This window comes from Onychomys torridus, chromosome 15, assembly GCF_903995425.1.
Source record: "Onychomys torridus chromosome 15, mOncTor1.1, whole genome shotgun sequence".
Classification (NCBI taxonomy): Eukaryota; Metazoa; Chordata; class Mammalia; order Rodentia; family Cricetidae; genus Onychomys; species Onychomys torridus.
Genome location: NC_050457.1, coordinates 44,108,250 through 44,134,002, shown reverse-complemented (window position 1 = coordinate 44,134,002; position 25,753 = coordinate 44,108,250). Strand labels below are relative to the sequence as shown.

At 41.4% G+C, this 25,753-nt stretch overlaps 1 protein-coding gene across 1 annotated transcript in view; it reads right to left on the bottom strand.

Annotated features, from left to right (window-relative positions):
* Window positions 1-11,006: 11,006 nt before the first annotated feature.
* The window catches only part of Oxct1 (3-oxoacid CoA-transferase 1), a 133,129-nt gene continuing 118,382 nt past the window's right edge, over window positions 11,007-25,753 (bottom strand). Inside the window, exons 15-17 of the mRNA XM_036207073.1 lie at window positions 23,964-24,044; window positions 17,360-17,461; window positions 11,007-12,726 (exon numbers count right to left, since the gene is read on the bottom strand). Of these exons, the coding sequence (XP_036062966.1) occupies window positions 12,685-12,726; window positions 17,360-17,461; window positions 23,964-24,044 (225 nt within the window). The 3' untranslated portion in view covers window positions 11,007-12,684. The remainder of the gene's footprint in view (window positions 12,727-17,359; window positions 17,462-23,963; window positions 24,045-25,753) is intronic.

The window sequence follows — 25,753 nt, the reverse complement described above, 5'->3', positions numbered from 1 at the left end:
AAAGGTGTGTGCCACCACCACCCGGCATTTTAAAAACTTTTTATTGATTCTTTGTGGGTTTCACATCATGCATCTCAATCCCATTCTTCCCCTAATCCCTTCACACGAACTCTCTTCCCTTGCAACAGACCCCCAAAATGGAACAAAATAAGATTTAAAAGAAAAGAAAAAGAAAAATCTAATTGTGGAAGCTATAGTGTGACACAGTGAGTCACACAGTCCTTTCGTCCATCCATCTTTCCTTGCAACTGTTCATTGTAATGAGTCATTGGTCTGGTTCGAGGTCTCTGGCTTCTGCTACACTATTGACATTTAGCCCTCACTGGGACTCCTCTTGGATATCCTACTGTTGTCCTGTGTCATGTCCTTTATGTGCTCCAGCAGATCATAGATGAGGTGAATTGTAATGAGTCATTGGTCTGGTTCGAGGTCTCTGGCTTCTGCTACACTATTGACATTTAGCCTTCACTGGGACTCCTCTTGGATATCCTACCGTTGTCCTGTGTCATGTCCTTTATGTGCTCCAGCAGATCATAGAGGAGGTGAATGTTGGGATAAGCCAACTCATAGTTCTGGGCCTGGGTGGTTGCTGGGTTCATCAGCTCTCTGACTCTCCTTCATCTTCAATACTAGAACAACTATTTCTTATCATTCTTCAGAAAATTGGAAATATTTCCCTTTTATGTAAAAAGAAAAGTAAAGCAAAATAATATTTTAAAAAATCCCAAAGCATAGCCACCAAAGTTTTGAAAAAGCTCAAAAGGCAAGTTTTAGATTGTGGTTGTGGTCCATATTAGAGTGTTGGCCCAGCATACTGAAAACCATGCCTCCATCCTCAGTACTGGAAAAGAAAAGGCCAGTCACTGCATACCAAGTTGCTTTTAAACTTTACATTTGTTAGTAGCTTTGTTGAGAACATGCTCTGCCCATGTGTAGTTGTAAGATAAAACAGCAGAGATCCCTTGGGTCTCTCTATTTTTCTCCAAGGTTATCATTTTAAAAAACTATAATTCAATCTTGCAAGTGTGCTAAAGGTAGCTCACCACTTTGACTCCTACTTCTCAGTTCTACCATCGCCACCATCTTCAACGTGTGTGTGTGTGTGTGTGTGTGTGTGTGTGTGTGTGTGTGTGTGTGGTGTGTTTAGCAGTGTGTACTTCTGTTACCCATATACCACACCAACTTAGATGTCATAACAGCTAAGTTAAAATAACAGAGCAGTTCCATCACAAGGACCTCTTATGTGACTGTCAAAATCACACCCACCTCTTCCCTCTCTTGCTCAGATCCCTAACCCCTGAAAATCACTAATTTGTTCTCTGCTCCTAAAATGTTATCATTCTAAAAATGTTATGAATGAAATAACATGTAGATAGCCTTTAGGATTGTCCTTTTTTAACTCTGTAAATTCCTTATGATTCGTCCTGGTTGTTGCGTATATTAGCAGGATATTATTTTTTACTGTGGAGTAACACTCCATATATGGATTTACTAATTTGATTGAACATTCACACAGCGAAGGACATATGGAATTCTTCTGGTTTGGGGTAATGCTGACATTTGCTTATAAGGTTTTACATGGATACAAGCTTTGATTTTTGAAATGAAATATTGCATTTGCAGGGCTGTTTACTAAGTTACTTGTTAAGTTTGATTAGAAGCTGCCAAAGTGTTTTTTGAGCTGCAACACACTTTTCATTTTTGACAGCAATGCATGGGTGGGTTAGTGTCTTCACACCCTCAGCAGCATTTGGCTGTCACTGTTTCATCTGAGTCATTATTGACTGTATCATGATCTCTCATTGGGTTTCATGTTACTTATTTATGTATTTTTGCAGTATGCTTGTTGCTCTTGCAGAAAACCTGAGTTGGGTTCCCAGCACCCACATGTGGCTTACAACCTTCTAAGCTCCTCTTCCAGGGTATCTGGCACCCTCCTTCTGCCCTCTGGGGTCACTTCATGCAGGTGGGGCAGGTCAAACACTCATATACGTAAAATCAAAGTAAATAAATCCTTTAAAAAAAAACAAAAAAACAAAAAATACTCCTAGCAAAATACGATGCCTTTGACAACCTCTTGGAATACTTTAATGGATATGCTTTGACATAACTGTTCTTCATTTGGAATAGACAAAGAAGTATGGGTAATTTGATCTTCTGTGATATGGTCTTGATATAATAGAAAATTATTTCCTTATTACTTTATGGCCATGTGAAATATACATGGGCCTACTCCCTATACAAGAGGGTTAATTATTTTGCTATCTGAAATTTCTTTTCTACCAACAGGCATTTCTTTTCAGTTTATGACTTAGCTTACTTCTGTAGATATGCTCAGCTCTACCACCAGCTCAGATGTCCTTGGAACATTTCTGCTTCTCCTTGACATTACAGATAACAATGAGGTCATTTCACAATTGCTTCATTTCTACAAAGCACAGCTGGTTCCGTTTGGCTAGTGGCATTCTCGTCACTGCATTTCCTGAGTCACCAGAATATTTCAATTGACCCCTTCAGAACAGATTGTATCTATGCGATCTCCTTCAACAATAAAACATCCATAATCAAATGACTACAATAGCCATTGAATAGTGTGCTCCCCTATTCCGGGCCAGAATTTTATTTCATTTTATTTCATGTGCTTTCAACAGCCCTATTATTTCTCTGAAACTCTGAAGTTTAAATTTTCTAAAATCAAGCATATGGATATTTGATTTTTGTTCTCCAACCATTTCTTCCTCATGGGTTACCATTGTGGCAGAGTTTCTTCTGTAACTTTGAATAAATCATGAGTCACAAATTACTTGATCTCCTTATTGTTTGTAGGGTTTTTGTCTATTTAGTCACTTTTCTGCTTTTTAAATATGCTTACAAACAATTTTGTTGAAAAGAAACTATGATATATTTATGGATGTAATAACATGCATATAAAATATAATTTCAAGGCTGCTCAAATAATATTTATGGTGTTCATACCCTCCCTTCAATAAACAGGAAATTCAATCCTCCCATGTCAATGTTTGGACTGAGTTATTTCTCTCCACCAGAAGTTTAAGCTCTTAAAGGTGAAACCATATATTTTTTTTAGTACAGTATCTCTAGCATATTACACAATGTTGGTTAATAAGGTACTTATGGATGCCGGGCGGTGGTGGCTCACGCCTTTAATCCCAGCACTTGGGAGGCACTGTCCTCACTTGTATACCCCAGGTTAGCCCAGCAGACTCCAAGTGATAGTTTGAAACTTTTGGCCACACAGATGGCCCAAGTTAAACTCAGTGGGTCATCAGAGAATATACAAGGACATGGCTGTGAGAAAGGAACTTGTAAAGATCAAAAGAGTTGGCATTAGTGGGAGAGAGGCAGGAAAGAGTGGGGGTGAGAGTGGCTAGAATTATTATATATACATAGGAACTTGTCAAAGAATAAAAAAATGTAAGTTTGGCGCTGGTGGTGCACGCCTTTAATCCCAGCACTAGGGAGGCAGAGGCAGGAGGATCTCTGTGAGTTCAAGGCCAGCCTGGGCTACAGAGTGAGTTCCAGGACAGCCAGGGCTGTTACACAGAGCCTAGATAGATAGATAGATAGATAGATAGATAGATAGATAGATAGATAGATAGATAGAGACACAGAGAGAGACAGACAGACAGACAGAGACATGGAAGATAGGGAGAACGGTGGCCACCACCACCACAAACTCATAGCAGCTGCTATTACTTGCGCTGGAGCTATGCAAGATAGGCTCTCTCAACAGCCCTGGATGGAAAACAAACAGAAGGATCATGGGAATATACCCATTATTGCTGAACTCTGGGAGTCATTACTGATGGGCGAAGCCACCATCTTCAGTTGTATATTCACTAGTGTACCCACCAGACTGCAGTGGATAGTTCCATTTCCAAGACTTCAGAGATGGCTTCGGTCAAACCTAGAGGGGCACAAACATAACAGTGAAAGAGACTAGAAAAGAGATGGTCAGGGAAGAGGGGAATGGGCATACAGGAGAGAAAAGAAGGTGAGGGTGTGTTGGGGAGAGCAATCAGAATGCATTATGCACATGGATGAAATTCATCAAAGAACCAATTCACTTAAGAACAATGAAAAGAGACAGAAAGTTCTGTTCCTTAAAATCTACTTGCCAGGGAATTTCCTTAATTTCTCACCCTCTTCAATATGGGACACACTTCATGAGTTAGTCCTGGAATTCCTTAAGTTCTTTTTGCTTTTCTGAGAAATTTAAAGTTTACCTTTAGAATTTATTTTTAATTTCATTATTTCCCCCTCCTCTTCTTCCTCCGACCCCTTCCATATTTCCCTGCCCTGCTCCCAAACAAATCCACAGCCTTTTTAAAAAACGTGTGTGTGTGTGTGTTGTGTGTGTGTGTGTGTGTGAGAGAGAGAGAGGGGGGGGGAGGGAGAGAGAGCGCTGTGTGTGGAAATATGACTACAGCTGCTGAGTACATTTAGTGTTAGTTTTATTTGAATGTTTGTAGAGTTGCCCCTTAGGTGGTACTAGATAGCTGCTTAGGGGATCATCCCAAGGAAGAATAATTTTCCTTTTCTCAACAGTCGTTAACTGCCTGTAGCTCTTCATATATGGGTGGGTCCTGTTGAGATTTCCCCTACCCATGATGGCATGCCAGCAGGTACCATCATTGTTCAGATTTTGTTTAGGCAGCCATAGTGTTGAAATTTCTTAAGTGTATCTCATCCTCTTCCAGGAAGCTTGACTGGTCTTTGTTTCTTAGGCTGTTTTGTTTGTCTCTGCTTCTCCCAGGCTGCCAGCAGGCCTGAGCCTCTTCTAGGCAGCTCAGCTGGTCTGAGAGTTTCTCTCAGCAGTTCTTACTGCTTATACATACTTGGGGAGGGAGGGACCTAGCAAATATGGTCAGTTTCAGGGACTTCCTGAAGCTATTTTGAATCCTGTACTTTCTGAGTTTAAGGAGGTTCTGTGCAGGGTGGAGAGTTTCATGTCCCTTTAGAATAAAATCCTGTTGCTTCACTTCCCTGTAAACATTCATTCTTAAACTATCCTTTCCTTTCAACTCTACTTAAAATGTACCATGCCTTAATAAGCTTCCCTTCGAGATAGAAGGATTTAACTCCGGGGAAACAGCTACACAAGCTTCCCCATCATTGTAGAAGATACAATCTCATAGTCCATTCTGGGTCTTACAGTTTTTCCACCTTCTCTTCTAGGATATACCCGAACCTTTGGGGTTTAGTTTGTGTTGTAAATGGATCAACTAGAGCTGAGCACTCCACAGTCAATTGTTCTCTGCATTTTGATCAGTGTGTCTTTCTGTGATGGTCTCCATCTACTGATAAAAATGAGAGCTACACTTGTCTACCAGTCCAAGGACAAGTATTTGAAGTTAGGAATGCATTGGTTTAGGAAAGTTGCAGTTATGGGTTCACCTCTAAGATCTATGACGTCACCAGCCACGAGTATTCGGCTAGGTTTACTCACTCACCTTCTCTTCTGTAAATAAAGTATTTTACTACATTTTCACCTTCCCTCTCATTTCCTTTTGATTCTCTGTCTCTTGGGATTCCTCTACTTATCCAACAGGGCATCACTTAGTCTTTAGCAATCATGTAGGGCCTTTGACACTACTGATTCCGTGAGAGTATCTTTTTAAAATATGGTTTAACTTTGTTGTTTTTATTATTATTGTATATGTGCATGATCTGTGTTTATGAACCTGTACTCATGCCATAGTGTGCCTATAGAAATCTAAGGACAACTTTTTGTGGAGTAGGCTCTTTCCGTCCTTCTTTGTGTGGGTTCCAAAGATCAAATTCAGACAAATGCCTTTACCCTCTAAGGCAGTGGTCCTCAACCTATGGGTTGCAATCCCTTTGCATATCCTGCATATCAGATATTTACATTACAATTCCTAACAGTAGCAAAATTACAGCTGTGAAGTACTAATGAAATAATTTTATGGTTTGGGGTCACCACAACATGTGCAACTGTATTAAAGGGTCATAGCATTGGGAAGGTTGAGAACCACTGTTCTAAGGGATCTTGTTAGCCCTCTTTTAAACATTATTGTTGTTTTTGTTGTGTTGTTTGTGATTTCTGCAGTGCATATATAATGACATTCATGTAGAAGTCAGAGGACAACTTTTGGGAGTCAATTCTAGGGAACAAACTTGGGTGATACAGGTTGCAACACATGTACTTTTACCTGCTGAGGCATTTTATAAGCCCAAGGATATCCCTTCCAATGTTTTGGCTTTTCATGCTTGGTTGGTGTACTTGAGTCTATGTAATAGAGCAAACATCTTTAATGGCAATATCTAAAAAGTTTCAACTTATGTATGCTTGAGATATGTAGAAAAGATGGCATTGATGGGTTAAAGACAAGAGGACTGTGCAGTACACACTAGGAAAAGCATGATGGGAGGATGGATGAACCATTGGACTGGTGAATGGATTGGCAACTGTTTCCTAACACTTATTTACATATATATGATTAAAACTGCCAACTCTTTCTTTCCCCTTAAAGTCGATCTTAAGGACATTTTCTCGGCGGTTAGTATGGTGTAGATACATGAAAGCAGCATTTTTCTTCAAGTTATTTTTAATCTGATGTCATTCAGCAGGGCCTTAGAGGACTAACTCCAATTCATTACTTCCCCACAATTAATGTATCTGAAAATAAGATGAATCACACAACTGATGGCATCTTATAGTAGAGAGATCTCAGCTTCGTGCTGCCCCATACCCTCAGAGAAGCTGAGATGTGCATCAACAGCCACCAATATGACCTTGACCTTTTTAACTCCTTATCTCTGATCACAAAGAAGCCCCCGGGATTCCAAAGGCACAGACTTTAGATAGGCAATTTCCATGGTTCATTAACTGCCTGGGTTTCCTATCAGTCACACCAAGCATTCCTCAATGGCCCTTTTGTCAGTGAGGAAGGAATACTTGGTGAATCCATCTGGGCTGGCAAGACATTTAAAAATTCTTACTATGTACACAATACAACTTCTCACCGATTAAGAAAAGATAAACAAAAGCATGTTGTATTTTACACATGCCAATTCCTTATATTCCAAGAAATGTGACAGTAATGCTTAAATTGACATGTGCCTTGCTGAGCAGGCCTCCTTATGCATCTCAGTCTCCTATGTGTCTAGCCTTCTTCTCTACACAGGTCCTTTCTCTCTTAAAACAAGGAATGGTTGACCTCATTAGGTCAAGCCTTCTCTCAGGGAATTCATCTGAATCAGTCTGATGTATAACATTTCAGACATGAGGAATGGACAGCACCCAAGAAGTAGAATTTCAGAAATAGGTTCAGCCTGCCGGTCCTTCCTGCTGCTGTCACGTGGGCTTTTCTTACCCCTGGTTGCCCCATGAAAGCCTTTCACATGGATAGATCTGGGTGATTAGATATCAACCACAGAAACATTTTCCTGGGGGGGGGGGACATTATCAGTTTTGTCTTAAGAACTATCCATTTCACCATAAATGAGGTTATACACAAGAGTAGTGTAAACAAAGGGGACAAAATCAGAATATTTGTCCCATTAGGTTTGAAGGGCGTGGACTTGATTTTATGGCTTAACCAGAGAGCAACAAGTCTAGTTCTAGTCAGGGAATTTAATTTGCATCTCATTAACTGCCTTGGTGAAATTCAACATTAGCCTAGAAAGGCTCATTTGATTAAAGAACTAGTGGACATTACTTCTCACAGGCTAATCAAGTTCATTTTAATGGCAGTAATAATGTCTCCCTGGCAAATTACTGTGAAAATCAGATAAGCTACCTCACATATTCTACATGATTATAAATTTTAAAGTGTTTAAACAAATATAGGCATTTCAGGATGGTTTATTCCTTTGTGACAGTCCCTAGGTTCCATTTTTTCCCCTGTACATATTCCTAAGAGATATCACTATTTAACCAAGAGGAAACCAAGCCTTTTAACAATGCTTTCAACTGGTAGGTTAATTAAATACGTATATTTAGAAAACTATCACAGGCCAGCGATGGCCAGTCACAGAGTTGTTAAACAGGCATACACATTGAGAACACAGTGGGTGTGCATGCACATGTACATATACATACACACACTGACTTTGGCAGATCTGCCTGAAAAGCAGCACAACTCTAACTCCTTACCACTATTGTGTGCAAAGGTTGGGAGCTGCAGACCACATCTTGAGAGGGTACAAGGCATTCCAATTCCAGGTAAATGAAGTGGGAGATGCTACTTCTTCTCCCTCTAAATCAAAAGCAAGGGTCCACGGGAAACAGGATTTAGATGTGTTTCTGGAGTCACATTCCTCCTAAACTGAATAAGGGGTAACAAATGGAATGCATTACTGCAAAGCAGTGAGCCAGGCACAAAAAGGGCTATGTTGACCCCAGGATCCCAGTTTGTTAACGGAGATACTTCAAGTCATGCTACAGAAGAGCCAAGATACAGTAGCCTGAGGCCCTTTCCAAGAGGGTTGTCTTAGTTGGGGTTTCTATTGCTGTGAAGAGACACCATGACCATAGCAATTGGGGTGGCTCTCTTATATTTCAGAGGTTCAGTCTATTAAATTATCACCATGGTTGGGAGCATGGTGACGTGCAGACAGACATGGTGCTGGTGAAGTAGCTGAGAAACCTACATCTTGTAGGCAACAGGAAATGGTCCTGTGACACTGGGTGGTATCTTGAGCATTGGAAATCTCAAGGCCCGGCCACACAGTGACGTACTTCCTCTGACAAGGCCACACCTCCTAATAGTGCCATTCCCTATGAGCTTATGGGGGCTAATTACATCCAAACTACCACAAGGGTACTCCATTAAAGATCACAATGACCACGATCAAGCCTACTTAGCCTCCACAATAAAACATGATTGCAGAAAGGACTCATCTGTCTAGTTTTCCAGATATCTCAAAATATCTCCAGAAGATTCCACAGATAGACATGTCTAACATTTTAGATGGAAGAGACTTCAAGGATGTCACACAGATATATACCTGAAGAAATTACCATTATTGGTATTTATGCTTATCCCGATACTTGATATTAATATGGCCCCCAAAAGCCAGGCAGGGTAGACACTGAAAACTAAGAATAGGACCAATTAATTCCACACTAAGCTAATATAGTGTTTTTGAAAGATCTGTAAGACTTAATTTCCATTGGTATATAGCAGGCCTTTAGAGTGTACAACCATAAGAGGAAAGTCAACTTAAACGTACTACTCACTGGCAGCCCCCCCCCCACACACACACACGCTTGTGTCTTCTGGACTCAGTGTACAGCCTGTTCTTCCCATATTATGCACACCTGTCAGAGGCCAGGTCCCACACAGAACTCAAGAACCGCAAAAGCTGAATATATATTGTGGTGGCAGGTGACAAACAAAATGGAAGGCTTGGAAGCTGGTTTATAGATATGCTGGAAGGAAACTGCCTCGGGGCCAGGGTACAATCAGAATGTTCCCTCCACAGTTCCTGTGTGTCAGCTTTCTTTGCATTTACAAAGCAGTAGCATGCGTTCATATATATGTGTTTAGCTAATGCCAGATCACATTCTTCCGGCTTCTGGAAAGAAGAGGAAGACAACTCTTTCTCTCACTGTGTTTGAACATGGGAGAAATAAAGTGATTGGTACAACTCCTTGACATAGAATGGACAGACAGGAGCTATCGGGGTTGGGGATTTAGCTCAGTGGTAGAGCACTTGCCTAGCAAATGCAAGGCTCTGGGTTCGGTCCTCAGCTCTGGAAAAAACAAAACAAAACTATTTTAACCTATTTTAGAAACCTGTCCCCTTGCTGGGTGGTGGTATAGCATACCTTTAATCCCAGCACTTAGGAGGCAGAGGAAGGTGGATCTCTCAGGAGGCCAGCCTGGTCTACAGAGTGAGTTCCAGGAAAGGCACAAAGCTACACAGAGAAACCTTGTCTTGAAAAAACAAATCAGAAAAAACAAACAAACAAACAAAAAAAACCCATCCCCAATTCTAGGATTTGGGCCAGGAAGAAAAGACTGTTAGGAGAGAGGCAATGGATTATAAGACATTTAAAACTGCAGTAAAACTCAAAATGCCACTTGATTAATGGGAATATACCATAAAGGAAAATGTCAGATAAAGCTAAATAAAAAAAAATAAACAACATATGAAAGTTTGTGTCGGCCTAAGTTTTCTCAGATCTCTCCTGGTCCTGTGGTCCCAAGTTCCTCTGGTTCTGCCCAGCCCCAAGGTCCCTCAGCCACTTACAAAATAATCATCCAGAGGCTTAATATTAATATTACCAACTGTATGGCCTATGGCAGGCTTCTTGCTAGCTAGTTCTTTCATCTTAAATTAACCCATTTCTATTAATCTATGTTTTGCCATGTGGCTGTGGCGTTACCGGTCTGCTGGTATTTTGCTGCTCTTGGCTGGCTGGCATCTCTTCTGCCTCTGCATTTCTTCCCCTCTCTGTGTCTTGGATTTTCCCATCTGCCTCTAAGCTGCCTTGCCATACACCAATGCAGCTTTATTTATAGCCAATGGGAGCAACACATATTCACAGTATACAGAAATACATCCCACAGCAGGTTTGATAATTAATTTTCACAGACATGACTATGATAGGAAGCAAGGTACAGCAGAGTTCATTTAGGTAATATTTCTTTTGCTCTTCCTAGAATATAAATTTATCTATTTGGTAAGGCAAAAAGAAAAGTTAATGCCAGGCATGGTGGTACATGCCTTTAATCCCAGCATTCAGGAAACAGAGGCTGGTAGATCTCTCTGAGTTCAAGGCCAGCCTGTCTGCATAGTGAGTTCCAGGACTACATAGAGAGACCTTGTTTCACCAACCCCCACCTCTTGTAAAAAAAAAAAAAAATGTGTGTGTGGGGGAGAGAAACAGTAATGACTTGATGAGAAGTTAAAGCATGCTGACCTAATGTTTGGCCGTTCTACCAACCTTTCTTGTGTTTCCCTGTGTGGAACCACACCATTCCCAAGTGAAAAAAAGAAAACAAACACATTGATCTCTGTCAATTTGCAATTTTTTATTGTATCACTTAACAGATTTTTAAAAATATCATGGCACTCTGGGCAAGAATCTCAAGTCATCTATTCATGCGCTGACAATGTTTGAAACATTCTTAGAATCCCCTTGTCTTAAAGTAACAGACTGGAATGATAAGCAAGTGCATCTGAAGACATATCAATATCAACAATAATAATATTTTCAAGTGTTTACTCTAACATAGACATATTTACTCTCATGGATCTTGTGCCTTCTAAGAAGGGTTCTTCTTATCAGTACTGGCAGTGGATGCTTTCAACCATGCAGCCAGCCAGAAAAGCAGTACTACACAGAGAGTAGTCTGGGGGGAAAGCCCATCTTCTCCTCTACAAACTGTACAGGTTAGCTGTGGCTATACTTGAGGAGAAGTCACCACCTAAAACATTCATACATTCCTATAACTAGTAGCAGAAGAACAGTATATTTCACTGAGCAGACACCAGCTGTCCAGCCTGGCTTCAGGGTGCCTAGACTTTCACACATCTGATACTGAGGGAGCTTCTGAGTTGACACTTCCTGGAAGCTGTCTAGCATTGAAGCTACTTATCAGGAAGCATCCCTTATAAACCCAAGCCACCATGTTCATTCCCCAGCATAAAGAGTTTGCTAACTACTCGGATCTGAGACTCTCCCATCATTTTCCTACTCACATGAGGCTAAATAAAGTCAGCACTCTGTTAAGAGAAGAAGCTTAAGTAGAGGACATACCATTGTCCTGTAGAAAAAGTCATTCATGGTTTAGAATCTGTGCTGAGCAGAATGGAGAGTCTAAAAGAGAAATATCTTAGAAGAACATTTTTTTTGTAAGTACTGCTGCCATTGTGATTTAGGACTCGTGATAAATTGCCCACAGTTCTTCTATGCTTAGGAGATGTTGTGTAAGTAAATACCGAGCTCAATAACAGAAATAGAGTCTTCTGAATACAAAGGCATAGCATGGTACTTAAAATAGAAGAACTAGGTTAAGTATGTCAGTATGTTTCTAGGCCTCTTCCCATAGTTAGCCTCAGCTGTTAGTGCACATAGGTAGACAGTTGGTTATCTATAAAGGCAACATCTGGTGGGATAACAGCACTGGTAAATCCTGTGCCTTGTCCTTTCTTCTGCTTACTTTCCCAAAGACATCCCTGTTGGCCTTCTTGGGTATCTATTTAGATATATTTACCTATAAGAAATGTGGAGGTAATGAGGATGTTCCAAAGAGGCAAGCACAATCACCAAATCAGATGTTTCTCTCAAAAAAAGAGGAAAGTAAAAGATATATAATCATCAAAAAGTATTCTGCCTAATCACAGATTCACATGAAAATTTTCTTTCAGGACTGCTAAGTCACGGTCTAGTATATACAGCATAAAAGATGAACATACATCCAATGTGAGCACCAATAGTGAAGACAACCTTTTTAGCACTTATGAAACAAGACCACGATGAAATGTTTTCCTTTTCTTTTTCATGGAAACGTTAGGACACACTCAAGAGAACAGTCTATGGCTGCACAAATCCAGAAATACTAGAAAAAAAAAACTAGTCAAAACTTCTTATTAAATGTATAATTTTGATTAGGACATCCTTTCCATTAAATCCTATGTGTTCAAAGTGACATCTTAGCATTTTGGGACAAATGTCTACTCCGCATTTCAAGTTGAGATCTGCTGCATTGGCATGAGTTTTGGTGAAACCTGGTGAAAGAAAGAGAGAAAAAATTAAAGTTTACTCTCTATCACAGGATGTTCAAATATGGCTTCAATTTATTTATTTATTTTAAACAATAAAGACTGAATGAAGTATTAAAAGTTTCAAAAGTGATCAATAGATATAAAGAAATTCTATTTTGCATAACTTAAGTGTTCATTCAGGAAATAAGTAAGTGAATAACCAATTTAACTTAATATGCACTGCAAATAACATTTCAGAGATAATAGACTTTAAGTGGTAAGAAATCACTCCCCCCCTTCCCACTTTGGCCCATCAAGCACACAATGACTAATACAAGTATAGACAAAATTAAAAATATCAGTGCACTAGGTCAAGTCAGGCACATTTCCACATGGTTGGGAGAGAAACTCATGAAACTGTACACCTAGCTGAAAAACTACTGGCAATCGATGGCTGTTGGGGAAGGGAAGACATTTTTCTTTGGGGGTGTGGCCCTTGGTGAGTAGCCCAGGTTAATTACTATTTGATAAATATTTAGGAAAAGCCTTCTTTCAAAATGTGGGCATAAGCAGAAAAAAGTAAACATGACTCTTTAGTTAGGAAAATAATGGGTTATGGTGTCACAAAAATAAGTCTCTTATAAACTTATCCAACTTACAAACTTCTACATGCCAAAGAAAATAATCAATTAAGTCATGTATCTGAAAAGGGGTTTAATGCTCGGAATATATAAGGATAGCTTACAAGTCAGCAAAGAAAAATAACTTGATTTAAAAGTAGGCAGTTGAACAGATGATTCTTCAAAAAAGATACTCAGATGGCCAATATACAAATGATTCTGTAAGCCAGTGATTGTAAAAGAAATGCAATTGAAAGCCCTTGAAAAGGGTGGTTAGAATATAGCCTTGTGGAGAGGGCATGGAAGTTCCTCACAGAATTAAAAATGGAGTTTGCATACAACCCAGTAATCCTTCCTACTCCTGGGGACATGTCCAAAACATTTCAGAACAGGATCTCAAAGAAATACTGTATACCAGTGTCTATAACAACAATATTCACAGTAGTGAAGAGGTAGATGTAATTCAAATGTCCAAGCAGAGAAGAACACTATAATGCCCTAAAGAAACTGAATATGGTAAAAAGAAATGGGAGACTAGCTCATGCTCATGGACTGGAAGAACAAATATGGTTAAAAATGTATACACTATTGAATGTAATACATAGAGCCAAAGGGATGCTTTATAAAAAAATATGTATGAATGTTTTGCCTGCATGTATGTACATGCACCATGTATAATGCCTGTGGAGGCCAGAAGAGGGTAGTGGATCCCCTGGAATTGGAGTTGAAGCCACCATGTATATGGGTGCTAAGACTGAAGTTGTCTTTCTCAAGAGCAGCAAGTGTTCTTAACCACTGAGCCACCACTCCAGCTATGAAGTTCTTTTTCAAAATAACAGTCACTTTCTTTACAGAACCAGAAGCAACATTGTAATTTAAGTGGAACCACAAAAATCCTTGAATAGTCAAGGTCGGTTTGAACTACAGGGACAAAGTAGGAAGCATTTCAATATTTGAATTTAAAATATGCTCTAAATCTATGACAACTAAAATAGTGTGGTGTTTTTAGAAAGCAAACATAGACCTGTGCAAAAGGACAAAGCCTCGAGTACTAAGTCCAATCATCATCTAAAGTCACCTGCTTTTGACAAAGGCACTAACAATAATGGCAAACTGAAAACACTGAGGAAAGCCAGGCCTCTCAATACATGGAGCTGTGAGAGCTGGATATCCATGTGCAAAATTGAATTAGATGCCCCCTCTTCCAGTCTGTCAATTACCAATTACAAAATAAAGACTCTCAAACTATAAAGCTACCAGAAGAAAGCAAGGCAAAAGCTTCAGGACTTTGAAATTAGCAAGGATATCTTTTTTAATTGAGGAGAAACCAAGGCACAGGAGGAAAAAAAAAAAAAGCAAGACCAAATGAGATTGTAAAGTGCTCTACAGAGCAGAGGGAATAAGCCACAGAGTAATGCAGTATGCTCTCACAAAGGATTAACAGGTAACACACATACAACAAAAAGTTAATGTCCAGAATGCATATATGGAATCTGAACAACAGCAAAAGCATCTCTCAAATAATCCAATTAAAAGTGGGCAACACGGCTGGGTGTGGGGGCGACATGTCTTTAATCCTAGCACTCAGGAGGCAGAGGCAGGAGGATCACTGAATTGCAGACCAGCCTGATCTATAGAATAAATTTCAGGATAGCCAGGGCTACACAGAGAAACCCTGTCTCAAAACAAACGCATGTACAAACAAACAAACAAAAAAATGAATATCTACATAGACATGAAAAAGAAACAGAAAAAGCGAACAGGTAATATAAAAATTCTCAAAATCATTGATCATGAAAGAAATGAAAATCAAAGCCATGATGAGATGCCAGCTCATCCCAGGTAGATTAGCTATTATCAGAGACAAATATGCTGCTCTGGGTCTTTCTGCTAAGACCAAGCATAACATCGTGAAGGAACAAGTGCCGGCAAGGATATGTCAGGGGCACTTGGTAGGAACAGAATGGCAAAAACATTGGGAACATCACTATAAGATTTCCTCAAAAATTAAAAGTGGAATCTCCATATGACCTAGCCTAGCAATCTCACTATGAAGGAGCTAAGACCATTACACCCATGATACAACTACATTCCCTAGTCATAAGAACCAAGAAATCGAAACAACCTGAACGCCTACCACCTAATGAATGGATATAGAAAATGGTATTCATACACAACAGAATGCTATCTAGTAATAAAAAAAGAATCACTGAATTTTGGGGCAACATCCATGAAACTGGCAGTCAATGTTTTAAGCAAAATAAACAAGCAAGCATGTTAAAATGAGTTTTGCATGTAGAATAGAAATAAGTGTGAAGTTAGAGAAGGTGTCAGTAGAATGGTGGTTCCCAGACCTTAGGAGGAGAACAGAGAGAGGCATCAGCTGGATCAACACTGAGTACTGAGCTATTGTTAGGAGTGAGAATGTGGTGTGACTGTATATAATTATAACAGCAATGTGCTATGTACGTTCTAACATTGGAAGAAAGGATTTTAAATGTTTCTATCACAAAGACATGCCTGGGAGCAGGAATGTTTGTCCTGACTTGTATACAATGCATACACATATTAAAATGTCCAAATATACCTCTTAAAGAAGTCAACTTTCATATCAGTGTAGTAATAGTTAAAAAGAAGGGATGATACTGGAGGACAAGAAGACCATGGAGACATTTTCCTATCTATAAAGACAGGAAAACCAGCCGAGTGTGCACACTCGTCCCTCCTCCCTCACTTGTGTTGAACAGAAACAGCAACATTTTCCTTCCGATTTACCCACATGAAAAACAAATCGCTAGTTAATGAAGGTCTTGTGCTGTATATGCCTTTGAAGCAGAAACAAATTTCTGCGGATCTCTGAAGATGTTACCTGACAGAGGGTTCCTATTCCACACAGAATGAAAAAAAGAAAGAATAGCTGATTAAGAACTGTTGGCTTGTTTCACTGGAGTAAGAAATCTTAAACAGTTCAAGTATAAATAAATCCCCTTTCTTCTCCCTGAGGTTATAAGAAAGCTAATTAAAATTTGCTTTTGAAGCAAGGTATTGCTGGGAGACTGCTTCTTTTTTTTTTCCTAAGGGAAATTCAGAAAAGGTTCGTAAACAAAAGACCTTGGTACAGTACCAGGAGTGGTTACTATGTACATAATGAATTATACAACGAAGTCCTTTCAGAGAAATTTGTTATGCACTTGTAGATACAAGCCAAGCTTGTGTGCACAGGAAGTTAAGTATAAAATCTATGGCTAGCATATCAAATAATTTTTGTAAAGCATGGGCTTTCCTAACCTCATCTCATTATATTTCATTGTAATTAAAAATGGGTTCTGTCCTTCACTGTTTTAGAGACATATCTATTCCTTTTACCTTCGATTAACTTTAGGTTAACTGCATCCAGCTGTCAACCCCAACAGGAAGGTGACTGGTGATCTGCAATAAGCACTTTTATACATGCAATAAATAAATAAATAGAATTTTAAAGTATAAATAAGTAAGTGTAAGTACAAAAATTTTAACAGGAACCCTCCCTATATATTTACTGGGTTTCCAACTCTGAGTTTTCTGTGCACTATTATCTTCCTACAAGTAGAATACAACGAGTTTGCACTTCTTACATTCTAATATCTCTAACGGATGGACTATAAGGCACAGAAGTGACTCAGTCTAGGAGGATGTCATCATCAGATGAGTGCAAGTATGTACGACTTTTCCACAAGTGACTGACAGCGAGATTCGCCACACCTGACAGAGAACAGATGGCCTCCAGGACTTCACACAAGGCAGATGGGCAGGAGCTTGTCCTCCGTCCCCTGTAGTCCCTGGTGTGTCCTCCTGCTCCCATCTCACAGCTGACAGCCCCGGCCTGAGTCACACACGTACTCATCTACCAGCTCTCATAGGAGGCGCCCTTTCCTGGGCCTGCTCAGATCAGCGCCTTACACTCTCAGAAGCGAACGGTTTGCGTCCGGGAACCATTTATTCACCCAGCCTGTGGTTCGGCGCCAGGCTGGCTCTGTCCACAGCAAAGCAACACTTACCGCAAAGTCACAGCCGGTGCTCTTCTTTATGTCATCAATGGTCAGGCCTTCCCAGAGCTCGATCAGTGTCAGCCCGTTCTTCTTATCCACGTCAAACACACCCTGTGGGAAGTCAAGAAAAGGACAAGGACCATTTCCACCGTGAAAACTGTCACACACACACACACACAAAGAGACGGACTTTCAAGTTCCTAGAAGAGAGGTAAGTTCAAGTGTCAAAGACTGAAAAGCAACAATGAAAAACGCCCACTATAACTATTATAAATAATACCAACTCCTTAACCAGCCATTATAGCTGGTGCTACAGTTGGCATCTTCTAGCACTGTAATCAGTTTGTTTCTTTGTTTTTTCTCTTTCGAGACAGGGTTTCTCTGTATAGTTTTGGTTCCTATCCTGGAGCTCACTCTGTAGACCAGGGTGGCCTGGAACTCACAGAGATCCACCTGGCTCTGCCTCCCGAGTGCTGGGATTAGAGGTGTGCGCCACCACCGCCACAACTGTTTGTTTGTTTTTAAGCTGTCTTCCATCTGTTAACACACACATGGGGTGAAAGGCCAGAGAGGTGACCAATGATCTGAAGAGGGGAAGGATTAAACAAAGTGGGAACGGGGCAGGGTGGAGTTGGAAAGAGAAAGGATGGAGATGGGGAAAGGCTGCTGTGTAAACGACTGTAGGAAACAAAAGAAGATACTATAGTACCCAGGAACAATTATGAAATAAAAGTTGCCCGGGCCCTGAAAGCCCAGCCACTAAGTAGCTATTCAAATTCTCGGTGGTAAAGCGCTTTTTCAACTTCTAAATTCCCAAGAAGACACATGGGTCCCAAGAAGAGGGCATGAGAATCCACAGCCTTTTGGTGAGCAAATCAAATAGTGGTGGTAGTGTCTAAGGCAGACAGGAATGCTCACCCCTGCCTGAACAATCCATCCCAATGTCATGGCCACAGTACCAACTCATCATGGTACCACCATAGCATCACTTGACTTCAGTGGAAGGAGTCTACAAAGCATTCAATATAGCTTCCTACTTGAGAATTCTTCAGAAGTCTTCTCAGATGATTTCTAGGACCTGCTTAGTTCTGGGGTACTTACTTCTTGGGGAAGATTGTCTGCTGGTAAAAAAAAGCTTTAATTGTGAGATCCAACTGCTTCTCTAGGGCTTCAAACCCTGCTCTACAGGTCTCTGTGCAGTAACATGGTCCTCTGCCAGCTCTCGTAGCGAGTTTCCTTTCTCAGACTTAAACGTTATGGTTCCCAAGTTTTCTTCTATGGATTGAACTTAAATTTACCTATCATTTGTAGTCTTTGATCTTTATTTTTCAACTACCTTTAAAGTCTAACCCTAAACTGTCGTGTTTAAATACACTGTGAGCAAGTAGGCTGTGGGAGCCCGTTTTCGGGTTCCTCCTGGCTTTACCCAGCAGATCCACATAGAAGATGATTGGGGCCACAGACCTGATTGCAGGTGTCTGAAATGGTCTGCACTTGGCTGTGCTGGGGGAGGAGGTCTTTTGCTCTACTCCTTGGAGACTCTATAAATACCCTGGGGCAGAGACAGTCAGGGCCTGTTGGAATAGGTTCCAGGCCCTCTTGGAGGCTATCCTTTATTTTCTATCTGTTTATCTCCACAATCTAAATCCTTCTATCTAATATATCCTGCTGCTCACACTCAAGAAAACTCTGGGGAGCTGTGGGGTTGGGTGGGTAAACGCCCCGCAGTAGGCGACGTGCAGAGAAAGAGCATTGGCTTTTGAGCTGGCCTGTCACACACCTCTGCTGCGTAACAGCTAAGCAACCCGAGGATCCTGTCTTTGCAACTGTGGTCAGAGAGCACAAGAATGCCTCCCTGAGGCTGTGGTACCAGATACATACAGAAATATAATACATTCTCGGGGCCATGTCGGGGCCACAATATAGACATGTTATTATCCCTCAGCATACTACCTAAGCTAAGTCAAAGACCTAAGAGAATTACTGTCTCCAGTCGGTTTATAGTTTTCTTCCAACAGGAACATCACAGGACACAGGGATGCTTACTTTCCATGTTTGTTTGATAACATGGTTGATGTTACTGAAACGATGACTGAAATTAAGAGGAATTAGGATTCATTTGGTAGTCTAAGGGGCAAACAAAAATTTAATATAGAGTAAAGCCTAAAAGTTAAATTGTTAACTGCTAATCAAAACTGGTACTGAAACTACCTTGTCTTGCAGATAAGTAAGTTAATTACTTTATTACCACCATAAAGGCTACATTATGGATCCGACAGTTAATTATTGCCAGGTGCTGATGGGGAAGCTATCTTTTATAGCCTGAGCCATACAACAGGAAACAATTCTAATTACTTTCAAAGGGCAACCTTAATGGAATTCTCCTTGGTGCTGATTATGGAATTCTAGTTCCTTAACTGCCATTGCTTTTAATGGCACTGCATCCTCATCCCCTCATCCAGTGGCAGCATCTATGGAGCACTGCACCATCATCCTCTCATCCAGCATCATTATCTATGGAGCACTGCATCCTCATCCCCTCACCTAGCAGCAGCATCTATGGAGCACTGCATCCTCATCCCCTCATCCAGCAGCAGCATCTATGGAGGACTGCATCCTCATCCCCCCATGCAGCAGCAGCATCTATGGAGGACTGCATCCTCATCCCCTCATGCAGCAGCATCTATGGAGCACTGCATCCTCATCCCCTCATCCAACAGCAGCATCTATGGAGCACTGCATCCTCATCCTCTCATCCAGCAGCATCTATGGAGCACTGCATCCTCATCCCCTCATCCAACAGCAGCATCTATGGAGCACTGCACCCTCATCCCCTCATCCAACAGCAGCATCTATGGAGCACTGCATCCTCATCCTCTCATCCAGCAGCAGCATCTATGGAGCACTGCACCCTCATCCTCTCATCCAGCAGCAGAATCTATGGAGCACTGCACCCTCATCCCCTCATCCAACAGCAGCATCTATGGAGCACTGCACCCTCATCCCCTCATCCAACAGCAGCATCTATGGAGCACTGCATCCTCATCCTCTCATCCAGCAGCAGCATCTATGGAGCACTGCACCCTCATCCTCTCATCCAGCAGCAGAATCTATGGAGCACTGCACCCTCATCCCCTCATCCAACAGCAGCATCTATGGAGCACTGCACCCTCATCCTCTCACCTAGCAGCAGCATCTATGGAGCACTGCATCCTCATCCCCTCACCTAGCAGCAGCATCTATGGAGCACTGCACCCACTCATCCAGTATCTACAGAGCACCTGCTCTGCATGACTCACAGAGATAAACATGCACCTTCCTTCCCTGACATGCCAAAGATTCAGATTAGCTGCCTTGACTTTCCTTTCTCACTGTGTCACAAGTTCATGTTCTGATTGTGGCCACATGCTAAGGATTCTCACTAGCTTATTCCAGTACTGACTTCTCTTTTGAACCCTAGATCCAAATCTCCCGTTGTCTCTTTTCAAAAACTCAGGAATGTAAAATTAAAGGTGTCAAACTAAACCTCTTTTTCCCCTGCCTCCCACTGCTCTTCCTCCTCCTGCGTTCTCCAGCTTTGCCAAGACACAGCAGCTCAGACATTCTCTCTTGCTAGAAAATGTAGGTCTCTCCTGTCTTACCAGCTGTGCCCTACTCATCAACTTAGGCTGAGTCCCATCTCCTAAATCTCTCTAGACAATCTCTCTGGTTTGTGATTTGGGATCTTTTGTGTTTCTTACCTAGACCATTGATGGGCTCTTTTAGATTTGTCTCTTCTTCTCCTTTGTCTTTTAGAAAAAACAAAACTTATAGCACTCTGACTAATGCAAAATGGTTTTCTAATTAATAAAAATTGCTGAAGAGCTCCCCATACCCTCCTGATAAGAATAATATTTTTAGGAGAGCATCCACATCCTCCTTGACCTGATCCCTCACTGTATTTTCTGCTTGTACTCGCTCTAAGCTGTGTCCCGTTTGCAGGCTCTTGAACAGGCTGGGCTTTCCTGACCCCTCTGAGACTTTGCATGGGTTTCTCCTTTGCCTGCGATGTCTTCTTTGATTTTCTTTTCAATCATAAAACTCCCATTTGTCTTTCAAGCCTCGCTGTTCCACTTATCAGTTTTCTCAGTGGGGTAGGTATGACACCTCTACTTAGTGAGATGACTGAGTCCAGATTAGCTACCACGTGAAGTGTTGTAGGAGCAGCATTGAGGGGAACAGGCAGAGGTTTGAGGTCATTGCCATACAGCTGTCAGTGCTAAGTTAGGCTAAGCACAGGATTCAGGGAAGCACTGACAAGACATGCAGGGAGGGAGAAGAGATACTTGTCAGAGAAACAGAAGAACGCATGCCTAAGACAAAAGACAAACAGGAAGCTGGGATGGAGGGATGGAGGGATGGAGGGATGGAGGGATGGATGGATGGATGGATGGATGGATGGATGGATGGATGGGTGGGTGGGTGGGTGGATGGGTGGGTGGGTGGATGGATGGATGGGTGGATGGATGGATGGATGGATGGATGGATGGATGGATGGATGGATGGGTGGGTGGATGGGTGGATGGGTGGATGGATGGATGGGTGGATGGATGGGTGGGTGGATGGAGGGAGGGATGGATGGATGGATGGATGGATGGGTGGATGGATGGATGGGTGGATGGATGGATGGGTGGGTGGATGGATGGATGGATGGATGGATGGATGGATGGATGGACGGATGGATGGATGGATGGACGGATGGACAGACAGATGGATAGATAGAACATTCCAGGGAGGGGGAGAGGATGTGCAGGCCCAGAAGCACATGGTCCAAGGGAGAATGCAATCGAGTTCCTGGCATTTTAATACTGCTAAGGCAGGAGAGTCTTAGTCAGAGAGACTTGACTATAAAAGATGGCACTTGGGAAATGAATGCTGTGTATGATGCCATCCAAAAGCAGCCCTTAGTTACTGCTGGGTTACCATATGAGTTCCTAACATGGCATCCGGTGTGTGCCACACTGTGACTTCTCTGGAGTTTGTTATTCTGGCTGCTGGAGATGCTGGATGCCTGCCGTCTCATCCTATGGAATGGGTCTTCTGATGAGTGACTGCAACCTCTCTCTCCTTTTCGTAAGCAGTTGTTAGAAACAGTCTGGTTCAGAGAAGGTCCTCCAAAGGAAAGTTTATTGAATGAATGAAGCAACGTGCAAGAACAGAGAAAGTAAGTAGAGAAGGGGCTTACAATGTCATTCAGTTATATCACCCATAAAGGTTATATCATAGGTGTCAACATGCTAGAGTGAATGGTAGGGACAGTGGTCCACTATGAGGATGCGATCACTGCGCACTAAGAGGATGAGAAGCCCCTTTGTGATGCAGGTGGAAACTGTAGCTAGGCTTTAAGGATGGGTGGAATGCAAGAGAGGAGAATGAGGAGTAGGAGACTCTGTAGGTAGGAGACCTGGAAAGCCAAGGGCAGGGCAGCAGGGAGAGGCTTACTGGGGTGGGGGAAGATGAGGGGTGGGGATTGGGCTGGAAAACAACAGTGCTAGAAGACTCCTGGTTAGGACTAGCATTGTACGAAAGAAATCAGGATTGAGGATGACTCTGCTTAACCGCAAAGCAATGGTTCTTCTCAACAGGCCCTGACCGTAGTGTAGAGGAGACTCAAGAAATAACAATGACTTTGGTGCACTTGTTCTCCATACAGCACATCTATGGAATTCCACAGTCTCAGGAATGCCCGACCAGATGGAACCTGCCTTGAAAATGCAGCTCCTGGGAGTGTTGTGTACTTAAACTACCATAGAGCATGCTTTAGGGTGTTTCTTCCCATCCTGTAAAGAAGGCTAGTGAGACAGACACTGTGAGATACTGCTGCCATACAACTCTGGTCAAAAAAAGAAAGGCATCACTGAGAAAGGGAAAAACTCAAACAGGCAATTCTGTCCTGTGGCTTCACCATGAAAAACACCTTCCCCGATCACTTGCGGGAATCATGCCATTCCCACTTCCTAAGTTCAAATCTGGGATAGGAATTTGGCTGTGGACAGCATTCCCCAATACTTCTCTGATACCAGCAGCTTTTAACTGTATAGTTGGCTAGAGTTTTCCATTTATGAAACAAAATACAGAGGCATAGAGGCGGTGAGGGTGTTCTTCAGTCCAATTCATAAAAAGATCAGAAACAGAATGTAAGAAGCAGAGTGTTTGTAGGTCTATACTGTACCTCATACCCAAGTAACTCAAACTCAATGGTGTGTGAATTTCCTAAAATCAAAACCCAAGAGTGTATTTGTGCGATTTTGGCAGACAAGAAAGAGAAGAAAGAGAAGTACACTCTGAACTTTGTATAGACCGTATCCATCTTGACATCTGAAGAGTCCAAATTTAGGGCTCAATAAAGCTCTTCTCTGACTAAAGCAAACTGTGAAAGCTACCCAGGATAAGAGTTCCCATTTGTGTGTGTAATTCCAGAGAGTTGTACATGGGCAAGTCTACACTTAGATACATTAATTTTACCATTCCATAATTTTAGAAGATAATTTTCAAAGAGCCTCAAATGTGTCTCTAAATAAAATAAGGAAGGCAGCAGTTGATGTGAGCAGAATGAAAAGAGGAGGTACTTTACCTTTTCCGTAATAATGCGGTTGACACACTGCTTTCCCGTCAGTGGTAACGTACACTTCTCCATGATTTTATGTGCATTGCCCTGTTTTAAAGAACAACAAGGAAACATCAACAACAGTGTTTAGGGCACAGTTCTTACTTAGAATTGGTGACTACAGGAAAACCAGGAACTATCAGAGGCATCCACTTTTAAGCATAGACTGTTTCCAAACCTTTGCACAGTCAAGCTCTCCTCTTTTTCAAGGCAGCTTCCATGCCTGGAACAACTTAGGAAGGACCCCTACAACTAACCAAATGTGTAAGAGATTTATTGGGAAGCCCTGTTCCACATGTGTGTACTCTCAAGCCTCAATTCCTGAACTACCTAATGTACAGTGCCAAGTCTCATATCCTCGTTTTTTTTTTCTCTTCCAAAGAATGGCCCTCTTAAAAACATCTGTTCTTATTTGCCAAGAGTAGGAAGTATGCATAGAACATGAACCTGCAACCCAGCGTCCCTCTTCTAAAACAGACTTAATATTTGTTTAAAAAAATAGTAACAGATGCACAGAAAATAGCAATGCCTTGCTTCCCTTTTCAATAGGAAAACACCTCAATTTTCTTCTATATTTTCATGCATTTTCTCCTACATTTAAAGCATTATATTTAACATGCCATTTATTCCTTGCTGTCAATTTTAGAGATTATCTCCTGGTCTATTTTTGTGGTTCATGAGCACCTAATTCTCTTACAAGTTCCATTTGCAGCCCCCAAAGTCCCCATCATCATGTTCAGGCCTCCCAGTCACAATTTGTTGTTGATTTCAACCCCCGGAACTAATTTTATTCTTACCTAGTGCCCATGCAAAACAGACTGCCGCTCAGCCAGCTGGACTGAGCATACTACGTTCACTCTCTCTTGTGACTTTTTTCCCCAAGATTGAGCTCTAGTTTGCTCATTAATAAAACATGTGACCTGGCTTCAATGAACTTTTTCTTTTTAAGATTTCTTTTAGCCACCGTTCTCTTTCCTCAAACATAAAACAAAGGAGGGATTGTGAACAAAAACCAGGTTTTACCCATTAACTCCCTTCCCCAGCCCCAACATGACCCCAAATGTAGAAGTGGCTTCCCAGGTGCTTCTGTGGGGCCCAGCTGTAATATCAGCTCTGACCTCTCCCAGTTATGATTCAGCAGCTCCCTTTTAGCTACGGAGCACTAGGAGCATAAATGAATGGGTCGAAGGCTGGCCTAGCACACTGAGGGTCTTTTCTTAAAAACATTAAAAATATTTCAGCTTTCTTTTGGACCTAAACACAGCAAATACAATGATGTCACCACCATCCTCAGCCATCTGCCTGTTTTGCCTGCTTAAAAACATCCATGTATGAGTTAGTTTAGATATCTCCCCAGACTGGTATCAAACCAACCACATGTTAAGAGGCAATGAATTTCAGACATCAGGGTCTAATTATGATTTTACTCTTTGTAGTAACTTGTCAACTTTGCAATGCACCTGTAATTAAGAAGGCTTCAGTACATGCAAGTCAGTGCAAGGCATAGAAGGTATTCTAAAGTTTCTGAATGGATGAACATATGATTGAATGAATGAACGAACGAACGAATGAACGAACGGGGATGGACAACTTTTCTAAATCTTGAATGGGTTATTTTTTAAAAGACAAACTCTATAAGCCTAACTTAGTCAAAACTAGTGTTGACTACAGATTAAGTAACTAGATATTACACCTTCAAAACCAAGTTGTTTCTAGATCTTGCGATGTAAGAAAATTTACAGATGTAGACCAAGAAC